The sequence below is a fragment of the Lepidochelys kempii genome, chromosome 3, assembly GCF_965140265.1.
Source record: "Lepidochelys kempii isolate rLepKem1 chromosome 3, rLepKem1.hap2, whole genome shotgun sequence".
Taxonomy (NCBI): Eukaryota; Metazoa; Chordata; order Testudines; family Cheloniidae; genus Lepidochelys; species Lepidochelys kempii.
The window spans coordinates 172,354,793-172,371,567 of NC_133258.1; the positions used below are offsets into that span (position 1 = coordinate 172,354,793).

The following is a 16,775-nucleotide window of genomic DNA, read 5'->3' on the forward strand; positions in this document are numbered from 1 at the left end:
GGAGACATACGGTGACGGTTACCTGAGCGGGCTCCATGCTTGCCGTGGTATGGCGTCTGCACAGGTAACTCAGGAAAAAAGGCGCGAAACGATTGTCTGCCCTTGCTTTCACGGAGGGAGGGAGGGAGGGAACGGGGGCCTGACGATATGTACCCAGAACCACCCGCGACAATGTTTTAGCCCCATCAGACATTGGGATCTCAACCCAGAATTCCAATGGACAGCAGAGACTGCGGGAACTGTGGGATAGCTACCCACAGTGCAACACTCCGGAAGTCGACTCTAGCCTCGGTACTGTGGAAGCACTCCGCCGAGTTAATGCACTTAATGCACTTAGAGCATTTTCTGTGGGGACACACACACTCGAATATATAAAACCGATTTCTAAAAAACTGACTTCTATAAATTCAACCTTATTCTGTAGTGTAGACATACCCTTGGAAATATAAAATTTGTTTTTATGACACGCTTATTACACACTATTTATTATTATTAATCATTACAGTATTTTTATTACATTATGAAAATGGCAACACTCTTCCAAGATCTGACTTTCGTAGCTTGTATCACTTTGAATAAGCCTGTTATATGACAAGGCTCCTATGTTTCATCAAGGAGTATCAGATGTGAAACAGCATGAAGGCATTTTAGAAGCCAACTCAAAGAGTTCTTCTTACACAAGCATTCAGTTCTTGAGCAGTCCAGGCAAACAAAGCACGTTACAACAAAGCTTAAACTTGTTCTTCACAATAATTTTAAAAACAATGCTAGCTGCCTATTTAATTTTAAAAACAGCAAAAAATATTCACCTCCCTTTCCATTTCTTATAAGGAGTCTTGACGTTTAAATCTCCTCAGTCTGATAGATATGCTTGCTTTGATCCGCTTAGCTCTTGTAAGTCCAGGGGCACTGGGCTGATGGCCCCGTGCTGCCCAGGGTCCCTAGAGACAGCTCTGTCCACCATTAGGGAATTTTTTCCCAAGAACCCCCCGTAACATTTCACGAACTCCAGTTTGGGAATCACTGATCTAGACCATCCCTGACAGGTGTTTGTCCAACCTGCTCTTAAAAATCTCCAATAATGGAGATTCCACAATTTATTCCAGTGCTTAACCACTCTGACAGTTAGGAAGTTTTTCCTAATGTTCAACCTAAACCGCCCTTGCTGCAATTTAAGCCCACTGCTTCTTGTCCTATCCTCAGAGGTTAAGAAGAATATTTTTTCTCTCTCCTCCCTTGTAACAACCTTTTATGTACTTGAAAACTGTTATGTCCCCTCTCAGTCTTCTCTTCTCCAGACTAAATAAACCCAATTTTTTCAATCTTCCTTCACAGGTCATGTTTTCTAGACCTTTAATAATTTTTGTTAATATGAATCTATTGTTTATATGAATCCATTTAAGTCACACTGGAAACAGCAGTGTTACAAACTCTCACCATTTTTATCATAAGTTTCACAATACTTGGTGCTTTTGGGGGGTTGTTGGGTTTTTTTAAGCCCCAGCTTCTGAAGACAGGTGGCTACATGAGAATGTTAGCTTTCATTTGAAGACTTTAGCCTTCATGGTTGCAGAGAAAAGCTTAAAATATGCCTCAAAAACGGACAAACAAAAAGATCCCAACATTTATTTTATTTTATTTTTTTAATCTCATGATTTTAGTGGCCTGACTCATGATTTCTGAACATATGTGGTTGGCAATGGGATGGATCATTTGATGATTGCCTGTTCTATTCATTCCCTCTGGGACACCTGGCATTGGCCACTGTCGGAAGACAGGATACTGGGCTAGATGGACCTCTGGTCTGACCCAGTATGGCCATTCTTATGTTCTTGTACAATACTGAAACAGAAAGCTCTTTCTGAAAATTATCAGGTAGATCAAGACTGTCTTCACTGCTTAAAGAGGTGGTTTTTTGTTGCTTTTTTAAAATGAGATAAATGCAAAAGAGTTCTCACTATAAAATCCTAATGGAGACAATTTCCCTGTAGTATTTACCGTGAGGTACTTAGGCGAGACCAGTATTACACCTGCTGATAATTGACCTCCCCAAATTTACCTCACAGTAAAACTACAATGCTTTGTCTCCACTGGAATTTTACAACAGGATAACTAACGCCTGTTGTAAAAAAAAAAACACCCTTTTTTTTTTTTAAAGCGGTGAAGACAAAGCCTAAGAGGATAGCTCTTCTACATATCCCCAGTTAATTGCTCACCTATTTAGGCTAAGTAAGGAACTGATGAAACTAGAAGAGGCTAGATCAAATGATCCAAGAGAGTTGTAAAATCAGACTATAATTTTGTTTCATCCTGAGAACTGGTGATGTGACTCAGGAAGTCAGTCAGAGCGTCAATGTTTGGGAGAGCTATTGATTAATTAAAGTAAGGGCTTCTTCAAAGTACTGTCTGGTCTAGATATGAAATCTCTAACTGTTGGTACCATGTGAGTTGATAAAAAAAGCTAGGAGCTGGAAAGAGAATTTTTTGGCAAATTTGCCACCGCTTTTCATCTCTTCTCCCAAGATGCTTCCATTTTGCCAATTTAGCTATATTTGTGTTGAACAATGAAAAGTTACTTGGTGCATGGCCTTTGTCTGCTCACATACTTATAAAGCACTATATACATCTATGACAATACATAGATAGTGAATAAGAATTTACAGCATGAAGAAATAAGACAGCTGTTTTGTTACTGTTACTTATGTTTAGGTGCATGTTTTTTCACTTGACACTAATATTTCTTTTCTCTTTGTTCTGATCTTAAAAGTAAAGCTTATCTTGCACACTAAAAACTGAGCTCTTAAGAAGAGCAGCTGCAAGGAAGTTTCAACTGAAAACATTTAATTATAGTCGTTTTTCTTCTTTGATCTCCAGCTAATAACATGCACTCACTATATTAGGTTTTAGAAGTTTAACTGTGAACTGCGATGCTTTAAATGCTACTGCCAAGCCAAACAAAGTAATTCACAAACGACAACATTTTTATACCACTGTATCAAGCCAACCCAACTAAATATTAAAGTCTCATGAACCATAATGCTAATTATATGGAGTATTTTCATGAACATGAGACCTAAACCTGCAAGATGCTGAGGATTTCCTGCAAGGCACTGAGCTCTGAGCTCCTGACCCACTGAAGTCAAAATGAGTTTACCAACCAGTTCAGTAACACAGTGTCAAACCTTGAGTGCCCTTGTCTCTCTTTGGGCCCAATTCTCATATCACATGCACTAAGTTAACACAACAGGAACTCTATTGACTTCATCGGACCTACGCCGTTTACACCTGTGAACAGAGGCGGATTACGGTTTTGTGGGGCTCTGGGCCAGAGCAAGTGGGGGTCCCTCTCCCCCATTTCACCTGCAGTCCCCCTGCTCGGGAGCGGAGTTGGGGCGTGGGGGCTTCCCCCGCTCCCCAGCAGGAGCACTGGGTGGGTGGAGCAGGGCAAGGCCCTGCACCACAACCCCACTACCAGGCAGGAGCCCCAGGTGGGCGGGCAGAGTGGGTCAGGGCATGGGAGCGCCCATTTTTGCAAGGCCCCTAGGTATGGGTCCCATTGGCCCAGTGGCTAATCCACCACTGGCTGTGAAAGCAGCATAAGGGCTACTGATTTCAATAGCAACAATCACATTCTCTTCAAAGCATTTATAACACATGCACTAAAGGGACTAGTTTGAACTAAAAAAGGCTATGTATTACAAGAAAGAAGAAAAGCTTTCCTTCACCAAATTATTCCTATGAAATACTTACAACTATTATCAGATTTTGTATTTCAATGGAAGGTCATTTAGGAATGTAAAAATCTTATTAATTTTTGGGCAAAACTAGAAAAATTATACAACTTCTTAAATGTAATGGGTTGTTCTGCTAATGCTTAATGAAAGTAACATTCAAGAATGATATTTAAATTTTCAGCCCTATGCAGTTTTAATTTAAGACAAAGTCACTCAATATTGAATGGAATAAACACCTAAATAAAATAGAAAAATTAAATAAAACTAAATACTCAGCACGTCTATAGCAAGTTTAAGCCAGCGATCTCAAAGCTGCTCATGAAGCTGCACCCCTCAGGGGAACTCCGGGAAGAATTGTTTCTCAGGTGATACAAAAAAATATCCTGCAGCTCCCCAGTGCACAGAGGGAGTGCGCACACACCACCACTCATTTGGATAATGAACTTGCTTTCCTTTGTGTACCATGTCAGCTGTAGACAGTGGGGCAGCAAGGAGCCCTACCTCAGCCTCTCTCTCTTTAGGCTAACTTGTAACCCAGAGGTACTAAGGGGATTGCAAGCATTCCCTCCAGAGTGAAAGGAGTACTGCTGTGACTGGCCCTTGTGTAGGGGGTGCAAGGAAGATGAAGTGGGAGTAAGGCTCATTATACTTTCCCCATCTCTTTCCATGGTACCCAGCTATCTGATTCTCATTAATCCTCGCAAAAGCTCTGTGAGGTAGATAAGTAGTATTATTCACACTTTACAGATTGGCAAACTGAGGCACAGAGAAGTTAACTGAAACCACACTGCCTCTTTTAATAATCTTCATTCATTTGATATTGTAAAGAGAAAAAATATAATCAGTGCTATACGATAAAAGGCATGGGCATCTCTATTTCTATTTGCTTAGCTTGTTACAAATCTCATGTGTAACAACTGAATTTACTGTGATAACGGATAAGTGGACTCAACTTGTAAATTAGAAGTAGTATGGTAAATACATACATTGTGCTCAGTTAAACTGGGCATCAAGATATCAAAAGTTACACTACATGATGTGTATATATACCCCCCCTACACACACACACACTCACTCCAGTTTTAAGAGGGATAAGTAGCCTCAACAAACAGAAACCAATTTTAAGAGAATTTATCCTATACCTTCTGGATCATTTTTAGTACAAAATCCTCACCTTAACAAAAAGAGAGTAGGGAACAAACAAGGGGAGGGAAACATTCCACAGAATTTAATTCAAATAAATAAAGGGATTTCACTTCTTTAATCTCTCCTGCGTATAAGCATTTTTACTACTTGCAACCAGAGACAGATTGGCCACACTGTAGACCGAATGTCCTATTTGTCCACACAATGAGTATGGGGCATAGGCAGTGGTAATGTGCCTCAACTGTTTCCTGGAGGGATCCCACGCCTAGGTGAGAGAGAGTATAGTTCAGTCTCCATATGCATCCAGTCTTAGGCCTTTCTGCTCAGAATGCCAACAAGGATGTCAATAAGTACTAGCGGTGCTGGTTTTGTGATGTGTTAACTGAGATTGCATTGCTATGGGCTGAATTTAAAGAATGAACAGGCAATGTCAAATCTTCAAGAAAATGAGAAGAAATCTGCATTGCACTTGTAAGAGGTGGGAGAGGTAAAACTCAGAAAAATTAAAATGCAGTAAGAAAACCCTTCTGAGGAGCGATAGGCAGTTAGCAAAGAACTGGACTTGGAGGAATGTGTTCTGTGCCTGTAAACAGAAGGCACAGCTGATATAAACTGGGAGCCAACAGGCAGACAAGTCTACGTTTTACCATGTTTGAGCTCCAGGATAGGAAAACTCTTTTAGAAGGAAAATATCCTTTGAAGAAACTCTGGGAGAAAGACAGAAAAATCATGACAGCACACAAGTCTATTAGTTGTTTTCGGAGAAGTGTTCCAAGAAATTCCCAGCTTGTCACAAGCAGTTAAGAGAAATTATTAATAACACAGTTCAACCAGAAGAGCCACAAATGAGCTAGATGGAGGTATCAAGATGGCATGATGTGTTCTTGAGTGCAGTTCCAGGACTGAGTATGACATAGGGCTGGGGCATATGATCAGATGAATTGGATGTTTGAGTAAAAAGTGGAGGGGGAGTCTTGAGAGGCATAACCCAGACACAATAAAGATGCAGTGGTCAAAAGCATAAGAGAAGAAAAAAGTGGAGATTGCCAGCAATCATCCCAGACATGCTTCAAGAGGGACTGCAAGGAATAGTGACACACAATGACTCTCTCCATGCCCTACTCTCTTTCCAACCAGCCATCTCCTGCCAAAATGGCAGATCTCACACAGAGGTATTCCATAAACAGTGCAAGAAAAATGATGCAACATTTACTTAAAGCTGCCTCCTCCAATTACATCTTGCCTATATCAACTGGTTTTCTGCTGTCCTCATGCCTGCCATGCCTACAAAAGGAATTCTGAATATTGGTTCTGAATATTTTTGAAAGTTATACTCAATTTTCAAAACTAGTCAGAAGAGCTCTTCAAAAATGCAACTCTAATTTTCATTTAAAATTGTGACCTACCCTCCTTTTTTTTATGGCTCTACATATATAGATAAGAGCTAAATATTTTCTATCTGAGAATACCTAAACCGGGATTTCAGCAATTAAAATGAAACCAGTCTCTTTATTGTTTTCAATTACCAACAATGGTGGTTTTATTTAGCGTATAACTAGAGGAACCATAATTGAATGTGTCTTTTTTCTTTATTTATGTTATGTATAGTGGTATCATTAGAGGGCATAAAGCCATGTATTCTGGGCTTTTTTTGTTTCATGTCATTATTCAAAGGGGGAAAGCATATACTCACTTTAAAGGGACAATGTCAAATTGTTTCACAAACGTTTATATTTTGTAAACATATTTTTAAAAGGGGAAGGAGAAATTTTACAAAGTCCAATAAAACAGATTTTTTAATTTTTAAAAGCAGTTTTGTTTTGAGGTAAATATTCCTCTCCTGCAGCATATACAACCCAATCACTGCAGCCCAGTGGCCCTGCTCCTACAAGTGAATTTAAACAAAAGACTTCAATTTTTAGCTCCGACCATCTGGCTCCTTTTACAAGCACTGAACTCTCTTCTATAAAATAAAACAAAGCAGGAAGGGAAGATAGATTTGCCAGCAGATTTTCATTCCAGGGTCTAAAAATAGTGAGGGAATTATTGGAGACCTACAACTAACTTTATGACAGGTTTCAGAGTGGTAACCATGTTAGTCTGTATTAGCAAAAAAAAACCCCTAACTTTATGTAAATTAATGATAAACCAGAAACTAAATCTGGTATATCACGGGGCACAGGTACAGCTGACGATTATAGCTGTATAGGGACTCCCTTCCGTTTCCCCTGTCCTAAAATTGCTGACCACACAGGAAATTTAAGAGAAAAGAACACTCTGGAAAAGACATAAGAGAGCTCACAATAAGAAGGGGTGCCAAGATACGTTGAGAGCCATGGACAGTTGCAGGCTAACAGAAGTGAACACACACAGTAAGGCATTGTCAGATGAATTCTCATGAAAAAAAGGCAACAAAGCAGCTAAATTACTAGTATGACAAATTTAAAAGCAAGCACAAAACACAACTGATTACCCTAAATTAAAGGAACAGCAGGTGAGTTAATTTACGATTCCAAATTGATCGTGGGCTGTTTCCTAGAATTTGACCTTCAGTTACAGAATATGAAGCTTATCACAGCTGGGTTCAGAATTAAGAAGCACATAGAAAAGATTTAATTGCTCCATTTAAAAGTGAACTATAAGAAATGTTTGGAACAAGAAAAAGATTTAGAGAACATACAAGGAAACAAGCAAAGCTACTGTCCATAATGTCTTAAACTATAAAGCACTTTAAAATACCCATCCCCAAATATGACAGGTCTGCATTAACACTCCTATACAAACAGAATTGGCCTGCCACTCTGTACCCTATCAATATACCCTTCAGTCAAAAGAAATTAGAGGATATCATATGCTATGATTAAAATTTACAAGAGATGTCAGCTCTCAAGGTTCAGGACATAAAGCAACTCCTACTATCATCTGATTAAGAAATTTCCCCTGTAGGCAAATTACTAGATAATTGTCCATTATGGGAATTTCACACTTTCCTCAGAAGCAACTGGTACTGTTCATTGCCAGAGACAGGACATGGAAGCATACGGACCACTGATATGATCCAATATGGCAACTCATATCTCCCTATGCAAATGATTTCTCAGACATAGATGTCAAAATCTGACGAAGGTCATTGCTAAAAGGATGGGAATAAACCTCACGTGTAAATGTCAGCAGATTACTAAGTATTTCCCATTCAAAGTTGATGAAATAATTTAAATTCATTTGGTCTTTAGTGTGAAAAAGGTGTCTGTTTGCATCAGATGGACTTCCTTCTGGAAATCCTGCAAAAATGCAATTTGGGAAAAAATTATAAAGTGGGTAGATATTACCATTTTACAAGAAACAGCACAATTCTGAGTGAAAATGTGAAAGGAAATGCATTACCATTGAAAAGAATGCATTGAGGGTGTCCTTTGCTATTTCATTTTTTGCCACACCTATCTTGAACTGATAGCTCATTCCTTCAGAGACAATCACTACATCAAAGACAAGAAAGCACGTGAAACTCACTGAGCATGTAGTAGTGATACCTGCATGTCCCAAGAAGTTTCTCCAATAACATAGATAAAAAGTTCTCTCTTTGTCACAGTTGCATATTTTAAAAAGGGACATGATCATCTTGAAAGCATATCTGCATAAAAGTTTTTTTTTTATCTACTATAGTTACAGGATTACTATATTACTAAGATTATTATTACCAAAACATTAGAGGAACAAATGTTTCTCTAATTTTTAAGTTTCTTTACTTTGTGCATTTAATAGCACTTTTGTGCACAGTCAGTTCTACTGTTTCCCAGTAAAGTTAGGTAGTCAGTTTTTCTTGTGCTAAAAAGACCCTTTTAAATGTTTACAGAACAGCAAAAACACAAACAAAAAAACTTATTAACAATTTTGAAGGGAATTTTCATAAAGAATTTCATGATATACTATTTAAAAGGATGCTGTATAAGAAACCAAAACTTTGTAAGTAAGTTAATTTGAAGCTAATAATGTCTCTTTACAGTCCAATGTCCTAATAGTTAAAGAAAGAAAATCAAAAACAAAAAGAGGATCAAGAACGCATTTCTAAAAACAGAATGGAAATAGAGATGTTAACAAACCCTTAGACATCATTATTTCTGCCTGGGAGGTTTTTGCTCTGTGTTTTTTGGCTCAGAGAATTTTTTGGAATAATACTGTTTCACAAATTTATAAATTTAATTCAAGTATCTGTATCTCATATTCTTTAACTACACTTTTTCATTATTTTCAGTTTTGCTTTTCAATTATGGAGTCAATTAAATATTTATTTATAGGTTATTTATGCATTTCTACATATGGGGCCAAATTCTGACATTTCTTAATTGGTAATGTAAGTTATATAAGTCAGTGTGTAAGAGGAAGTGGGTGTAGCATACATGCCAAGAGGACAACAAGGTGAGGTTGTGGCAAGAGTGACAACCAAAAGGATCATGGAAAATGTGTCAGATAAGTAAGAAGGATTAACAGACAGGATATGGGAATGGGAGACTGTGACCTGCCACAGAGTTGGTGTATGACCTTGGGCAAGTCACTTAACCTCTCTGCACATAAATGTTCACATCTGTAAAATGGAAATAATGATATTTTTCCACTTCTTAAAAGCATTCTGAGATTCAAAGATGAAAAACTCTATATTAGTGGCATTGCTGTCATATATAGTCTTGCACCCTTCTTGTAGATTGCTGTTTCTTACAACTCTGTCCTTCTGCTCTTCTTGCATGGATATTAAATCAACTTACACTAATTTACCAAACTCTGATTTATATCAACATTTAAATCATCTATGAATTTGGCTTTCTATATTTATCATCTTAGATAACTGATTTGTAAAGTGTTTTCATACATTGCTTAAGTGCTTCTCTACTCACCATGAACTATGACTACATCGCATTATGCAAAAGGAGAACTTACTTGTAGAAGCAGTCCATGCACAGAATTCTGTCGTATACATGGATTGGTGCACTCTGGAAGCCCAGCAAGCAGAGACTGTACTGTATGTGGTATCTGGTTTATCATAACAAATGGAACAAGGGCTCGGCCTGCCATCTCACGTGAACGATACACAGGCGAGTGGCCACATCTAGAAAATGGAGAAACACATTTGTCATGCATTGCTATTACTTAACAAGTAACAGTTACACATTTATTCCAAATATGATTATTTTAAAGTATTCCAAAATAAAAATGCAAACTAAATGACTAAACACAGTGAAAACTAAACCAAAACATATTCCTTACAAAACATACTTTTATAGTATTTCCTCTAGCTACTGATAGGGTGTAATTCCAGCCACCTATATCTAAATACATCCACACAAGATTCTATTCTTCAAAAATGTCCTTGTCTTCTTTAAGACAAAAATATAATGGGACCATAGACCCGGATGTTCAGTAGCAGCAATGTATGTTGGCCATTGACGTTACTAATGACAAACAGTAACCACAAATTTGAATGTGATCATTTATTAATTTTACTAAAATTTATGATTCTCAATATGCCTAATACACAATTTATATGAACAAGATAAATAGATATAGGGCAAACTTTCAATAAAACATATGTTCCTAAAACAAATGCATAAAAAGGCCTGGCTTAGTACACAGCAGACACACTTAGGCCTGGTCTACACTGAAAAGTTAGGTCGACATAAGCCGTGTAGGTCGATTTAATAATGTAGTGTCTACATTACCAAGTCCCTTCCACTGACTTAAGTAGCCTGTAAAGTCGACTTCTGTACTCCACCTCAGTGGGAGGCATAGCGCTTGATTAGACATCCAGGGGTTGACATGGAGATAGCGTAGACACTGCGTTGTGTAATTTGAATGAATTGGCCTCAAGGAGGTGTCCCACAGTGTTTCGCTGTGACCGCTCTGGAGAGCACTTTCAACTCCACTGCAAGTTAGCCAGGTACACATGAAACAACCACTCCCCTGTTCAAGCCCCAGGAACTTTTGAATTTTCATTTCCTGTTTAATCAGTGTGGAGAGCTCACCAGCACAGCTCATCATGGCTAAGGCTATGATTATGTCACAGAGGTCACAGAATCCGTGACTTCCATTGACCTCTGATATTTTCTCCCCAGGGGGTGGAGCTGCCAGCCAGCCCTGCGCACACAGCTCCCAACCCTCATCTTGGTGGGGGGACCCCATAGCTACCCAGTTGCGGCAGGGGGCTGGCGGACCCTGCAGCTGCCCAGCCAAGATGGGGAGACTCCCCACAGCTGCCCAACCATGGGGAGCGGTGTGGGGACCCTCTGCAGCAACCCAGCCCTCAAGCACCATCCAGGTAGCTAGGGGAAAGGGGGCTTTTCTCAACTTCCAACCTGTGATCCCAAGGCTGTCTTCGCAAAAGCAGCAGCACAAGACCTCTTGCCCATGCCTCATGACCTTACTCACCATGGGTGGAGCAGAAAACCGACCCTTTCAATGGCCAGCGGTTTTGATTATGTTGTGACTTGCAGTGAAGTGTATTGAGAGGTGGTTTTTTTTTTAAATAAAAAATAATTAGCCTTGCACCAGAAACAATGTATGCATTGTCAATATTACCCTTATGCTTTGCATTCCTTGCAGCTAAAATCTTGTCCATTGGCACATCCTCCACACCAGGACAGAGATGTTCCCAGATTAGAAGGTGGAAGAAAACGACTCGGGAAGACATGTTCAGTGAGTTAATGTGCTCCTCCGAGAGTGACAAGATGGAGCTGAGAGCATGGAGGTTTACACTGAGACCCTGGACATGGACAGGGAGGACAGGAGATCATGCAGGGAACAAGAGCATGCCACGCAAGAAGAGATGCTGCAGATTATGAAGGAGCAATCAGACACGTTGAGGCATCTGGTTGAGGTTCAAGAAAGGCAGCTGGATGCATTGTTTTGTGCCGTGGCTCCTGTATCGGCTGTGTAAATACTGCAGGATAAGGCGCGAAGTGTTTGTAATGATCACAACAACAGTGTACAGCTGAGCAGGGTCCATGCTTATCATGCTATGGTGTCCATGTGGGTAACCCAGGCTTACAAAAAAAGGGGGGGTGCAAAAAAGGCTTGGTTTGTTTGGCATTGATTTCAGGGAGGGAGGTAAGTGCATCATGGGAGGCTAACGTCATGTTCCCATAACCACCCTTGCCAATGTTTCGGTCCCATAAGGCATCGCAAGCCCAACCCAAAACTCCACTCTGCTAGGTGTACTGTGGGATAGCTCCCCACTGTGCAGTGCTCCGTGTGTCAATGTAAGCCCTGCTAGTGAGGATGCATTCTGCTGACACGAGTGTAGTGTGAACACGCAAGGTCGACTTGCTTAAATTGGAGGCTCGATGTCAATTTACATTATGTCGACTTAACATTGCAGTGTAGGCATTGCCGTAGTTAACAGCATAATGTATCTGAGAAGGTTTCCGTTTTAGACCACATTATACCTTGAAGATACAAGCGTGCACTGGGGGAAGTGCAGAGCAGCCATACTGCCATAGGAGCTGCAACTCTCTCCTCTGGAGCTCAGTTACAACTTCTGGATGGTGCACCATGCTCCCTCTCCACATCTCCATCTCTTCCACATTTCCTTTAGGAGACTTGCTTGACAGAGGTGCTAAGAGAGGATAGTCCTGGCGCTCCAGGAAAATGCAAGGAGTGTGACAATAGATGTCCTATACACATGTGAAAAGGACGGTGGATCAGTCCTAGTCATAGTCTAACCCTTTCTGCATATTGTATTTTTGGCCACATGTGGTAAAACCTTTAATCCTGCATTGGCAAGTGTAGGGAAATATTTGGTTTAGTGCTAATAAGAACTTCTGTTTTTTAAATGAGAATGCTTCAGTTCTACTAGAGAATAACCTCAGCACAGCGGAAAGTGATTTGTCTACAACTGTTCCTATATTCGTGCTATACTATGTTTTATGTTAGCAGAGGGAATCTTGTATATAAATGTTTCTTTTCAGCTACAAATAACTTTGACATGGTTACAGATGTTTAGTTTCTAATTAGCAGTAACCGTATACTAAAGAATGCCCCTCATTCTGTTCATGACCTTTTCACAAATGATGATTTCCCAAAGGAATCTGGCCTCTATTCAGGAGAAAGAATGGAAAATGGGGAAAGAGCCAGAGTCTGCTGCAGCCAGATACCCTGTGCAAAGGTATTTTCCAAAACAATATGATTCAGAGGGTTTGGGGTTCTCTCCCTCCCCAAATGTAATGCAATTAAATAAAATGGAATGGAATTCTATATTTTTTTTTCCTAGTAATATAATCAAGTTTAGATTTCCAGGCAATTTTTAAGTAACCTCATTTTAAACTGTGTCCTATGCTTCTGTTTAAAACAATTTGCATTAAGCAGTCTTACAAAAAATTGTACAATTTTTCCCTATGACAATTATTGCCAGATTGTTTATTTGTTAAGGTAACGCAAGTAGTAACCACAGTACATGTTATTATTGCCAAAAAAAAATTCATGTTAAGGATAACATTTCCCAAGTGCCGAAATTCAGGAGCCTGAATTCCATTTTCAAAAATGACTTAGGCACTTCAGAGCTTAAGTCCCATTGAAAGTCAATAGAGGTGCTTTGGAAAATTATACCCTTTATCCAATACTGCAAACAATTAGGCACACAAGTAACACTATTGAGAGTAGCCCTATTGGATTAGGCACTTACACAGCTCATCTCTCCTATTTTCTCTGAAATGTCAGATGCAGAAAACCTATACAACCATTTTTCACTAGTTGAAAATAAAAATAGATAATTATTAATTAATAGGTAAGTATTTTCTGTCATTTTCTCAATAATATTTCACTACCTGCTGAACAAAATATAAAACTTTACACATACAAGAATTATATATTTATAAATACTTATTCTAGTTGGATATATTTATAAATTTACTATTAACACAAGCAGATATTAGAACATTATGGTCCCAATCCTCCTCTCCCTGTGAGGTACAGTGAGAGCTGGCAAAATCATTACTTCCCAACCCAGTCCTACACACAAAAAACCCCACTTACTTAAATGAACATTATTAATGGAACGGAGAGAATGGTGACAAAAAGCTATTTAAAATAGACATCTATAATATATTTTTATCAGATATTTGCTGGATAAAAGCTGGGGCTTCTGCTATGAAAATCTATTTATACACTATTTATTCTACACATTTTCAAAACTTATAAAACTATTTTTAAACAACCAATATAATACATTAATTATTTTAAAAGGTCACAATCTTGGCTTCAGTATGCAACCTGAGATGCCAGTGGGTTCCAAATGGGCTGGAGGAAAATGGATCCTCACTACCCTCTAACCCACTGAGTGGAAGCTGCTCCACAATTGCTAAGGCTGTAGTAGCTCCATGCCATGCCCCTGTTGTGAAGGGCATTGATTGGAGGATCTGTGAAACAGCAGATCCTCTGCCCCTGCCATCTCATCTCCTAAACACTGCTGTTGGGGGTTTCACTTTCCAGAGCTGGGCTACAAAGTACGCTGTAGATGTAGGTCAACACTCCCTAGATAGTTTCCAAAATTCTTCCACAGTGGTTGTGGGGAACCTCTGCAGTTGAGGGGAGAGCAGAAATGCAAACTATGGTTCCAGTAAAATATATGCAGTAATGCCTGAATACTTTGACAGTGAGTAACTCCTAAGTGTACCAACATGTCATTTTTTAGGGCCGGATTCTGCCACACAAACTCACATGGAGTAGTACCTTACTCCATAGGTAGCCCCATTTATTTCAGTGGAGCTACTCAATGAATGAAATTATTTCCTCCTTGAAGCAAATGGCAAAACTTACATTCACTTCAATGGGGCCAGGATTTTACCCAGCATAGGCGCGCCCCAGTACACTCATACAAATGCCATCGGACTCCCAAGAGCAAATACTATTATTCAGAAAGGAAGAAAATTAACAAAATCCAGCAATCCTACCTTATTAACAACAAGCTGATAGTAAAGTCAATCTCATATTTTGTGACAACTAACCATTCATCTACTATTATTGAGGCAAAATATGAACTACAACTGCTAACTAATAATTTGTAAACAGGTTTTTGCTACAAAACAGGTTCTGGAAAAAGGAGATATTTACTTAACATAACCCAGAAATTCTACATCGTCATTTGTTTGCCTACACAGATTTATTTTTTTAAATATAGCTCTTAGTTCAGTACTTATTTTTCCCCTTATGCTGTCTACAAAAGAAAATCAGTATGAAAACAAAGATTTTAAATGCACATTATTGTACATAAAGGTTTAAATTGTAACATTACAATCTGCCCCGAGTCCTGGGCAGTACACACCACAAAGTCTCAGATAAAACCAATAGTAAAGGGTTCTTTAGTCATATAAGTAAAAAGAAAACAAGGAAAGAAGTGTGACCACTAAAACAAATATTTTGCTTCAGTTTTTAGTAAGTGTAATGAGGAGTTTAGGGGTAGTGGCAGGGTGGCTAATGGAAATGAGGATATGGAAGTAGAAAGTACCACATTCGAGGTGGAAGTCAAACTCACACAGTTTAATGAGCGCAAATAGGAAGACCTAGATAATCTCCATCCAAGAATATTAAAGGAACTGGCACATGAAATTCCAAGCCCAATAGCAAGGATTTTTAATGAATCCATAAACTTGGGGCCATACCATATGACTGGAGAACTGCTAATACAGTAGCTATTTTTAAGAAAAGGGGAAAAAAAGTGATCCTGGAAACTAAAGGCCCATTAGTTTAAATTAGAAGATCTTGGAACAAATTTGAAAGGGGAAATCGTTAAGGACATAGAGGTAAACAGTAATTCGGATAAAATACAACAAAAGGTAGATCATGCCAGACCAACCTGATCTCTTTGAGAATATAACTGATTTTTTAGACAAAGGAAATGGTAGATCTAATCTACCCGAATTTCAGTAAGACATTTGATAAAGTTCCACATGGGAAATTATTAGTTAAATTGGAGAAGATGGGGATTAATACGAGAATCAAAAGATGGGCAAGGAACTGATTAAATGGGAGGATACTTGGGGAGCTTGGTTTGTTTAGCCTAACCAAACGAAGGTTATAGGGAGATAAGATTGCTCTCTATAAATACCTCAGAGTGATAAACACCAGGAAAGGAGAGGAGTTATTTAAGTTAAGCGCCAATGTTGGCACAAGAACAAATAGATATAAACTGCCCATCAACAAGTTTAGGCTTGAAATTAGACAAAGGTTTCGAATCATTATAGGAGAGAAGTGCTGGAACAGCTGTCCTAGGGGAGCAGTTGGGGCAAAACACCTAACTGCTTTCAAGACTGAGCTTGGTAAGTTCATGGAGGGGATGGTATGGCAAGGTTGCCTATAATGGAATGAGGCCCATTTTCAACTGCGAGTAACAAATATCTCCAACAGCCAGAGATGGGACACTAGATGGGGAGGGCTCTGAGTCACTACAGAGAATTCTTTCCCAGGTGTCTAGCAGGCGGGACTTGCTGACTTGCTCAGGGGTCTAACTGCTCACCATATTTAGGGTCAGGAAGGAATTTGCCCCCACATCAGATTGGCAGAGACCCTGGGAGTTTTTTTGCTTTCCTCTGAAGCATAAGTCACTTGCTGGTTTAAATGAGAATAAATGGTAGCTTCTTTGTCACTTGAAGCCTTTAAATCATGATTTGAGGAGCTAAGTAACTCATGCAGAGGTCACAGGTCTATTACAGGAGTGGGTGGGTGAGGTTTTGAGGCCTGCAATGTGCAGGAGGTCAGGCATAGTGGTCTGGAATGGAAATCCGCTACTAGATCTGGCACTCAGTGTTTCCCTTAAACCTGCTGATGTGATCTACTGTACAACAGAGCCTTGCTAACATGCGCTGATGACTTGAAGACCCACTTGGGGAAGGCTCAATTTTTGGACTTAAATAA

General features: G+C 39.3%; 1 protein-coding gene across 6 annotated transcripts in view; it reads right to left on the reverse strand.

Annotated features, from left to right (window-relative positions):
* Positions 1-16,775, reverse strand: part of THADA (THADA armadillo repeat containing) — a 288,553-nt gene that overhangs the window by 139,661 nt on the left and 132,117 nt on the right. For all 6 annotated transcript variants that reach the window (XM_073339065.1, XM_073339064.1, XM_073339066.1 and 3 more), the window contains one exon: positions 9,813-9,981. In XM_073339065.1, coding sequence (XP_073195166.1) covers positions 9,813-9,981 — 169 coding nt within the window. The remainder of the gene's footprint in view (positions 1-9,812; positions 9,982-16,775) is intronic.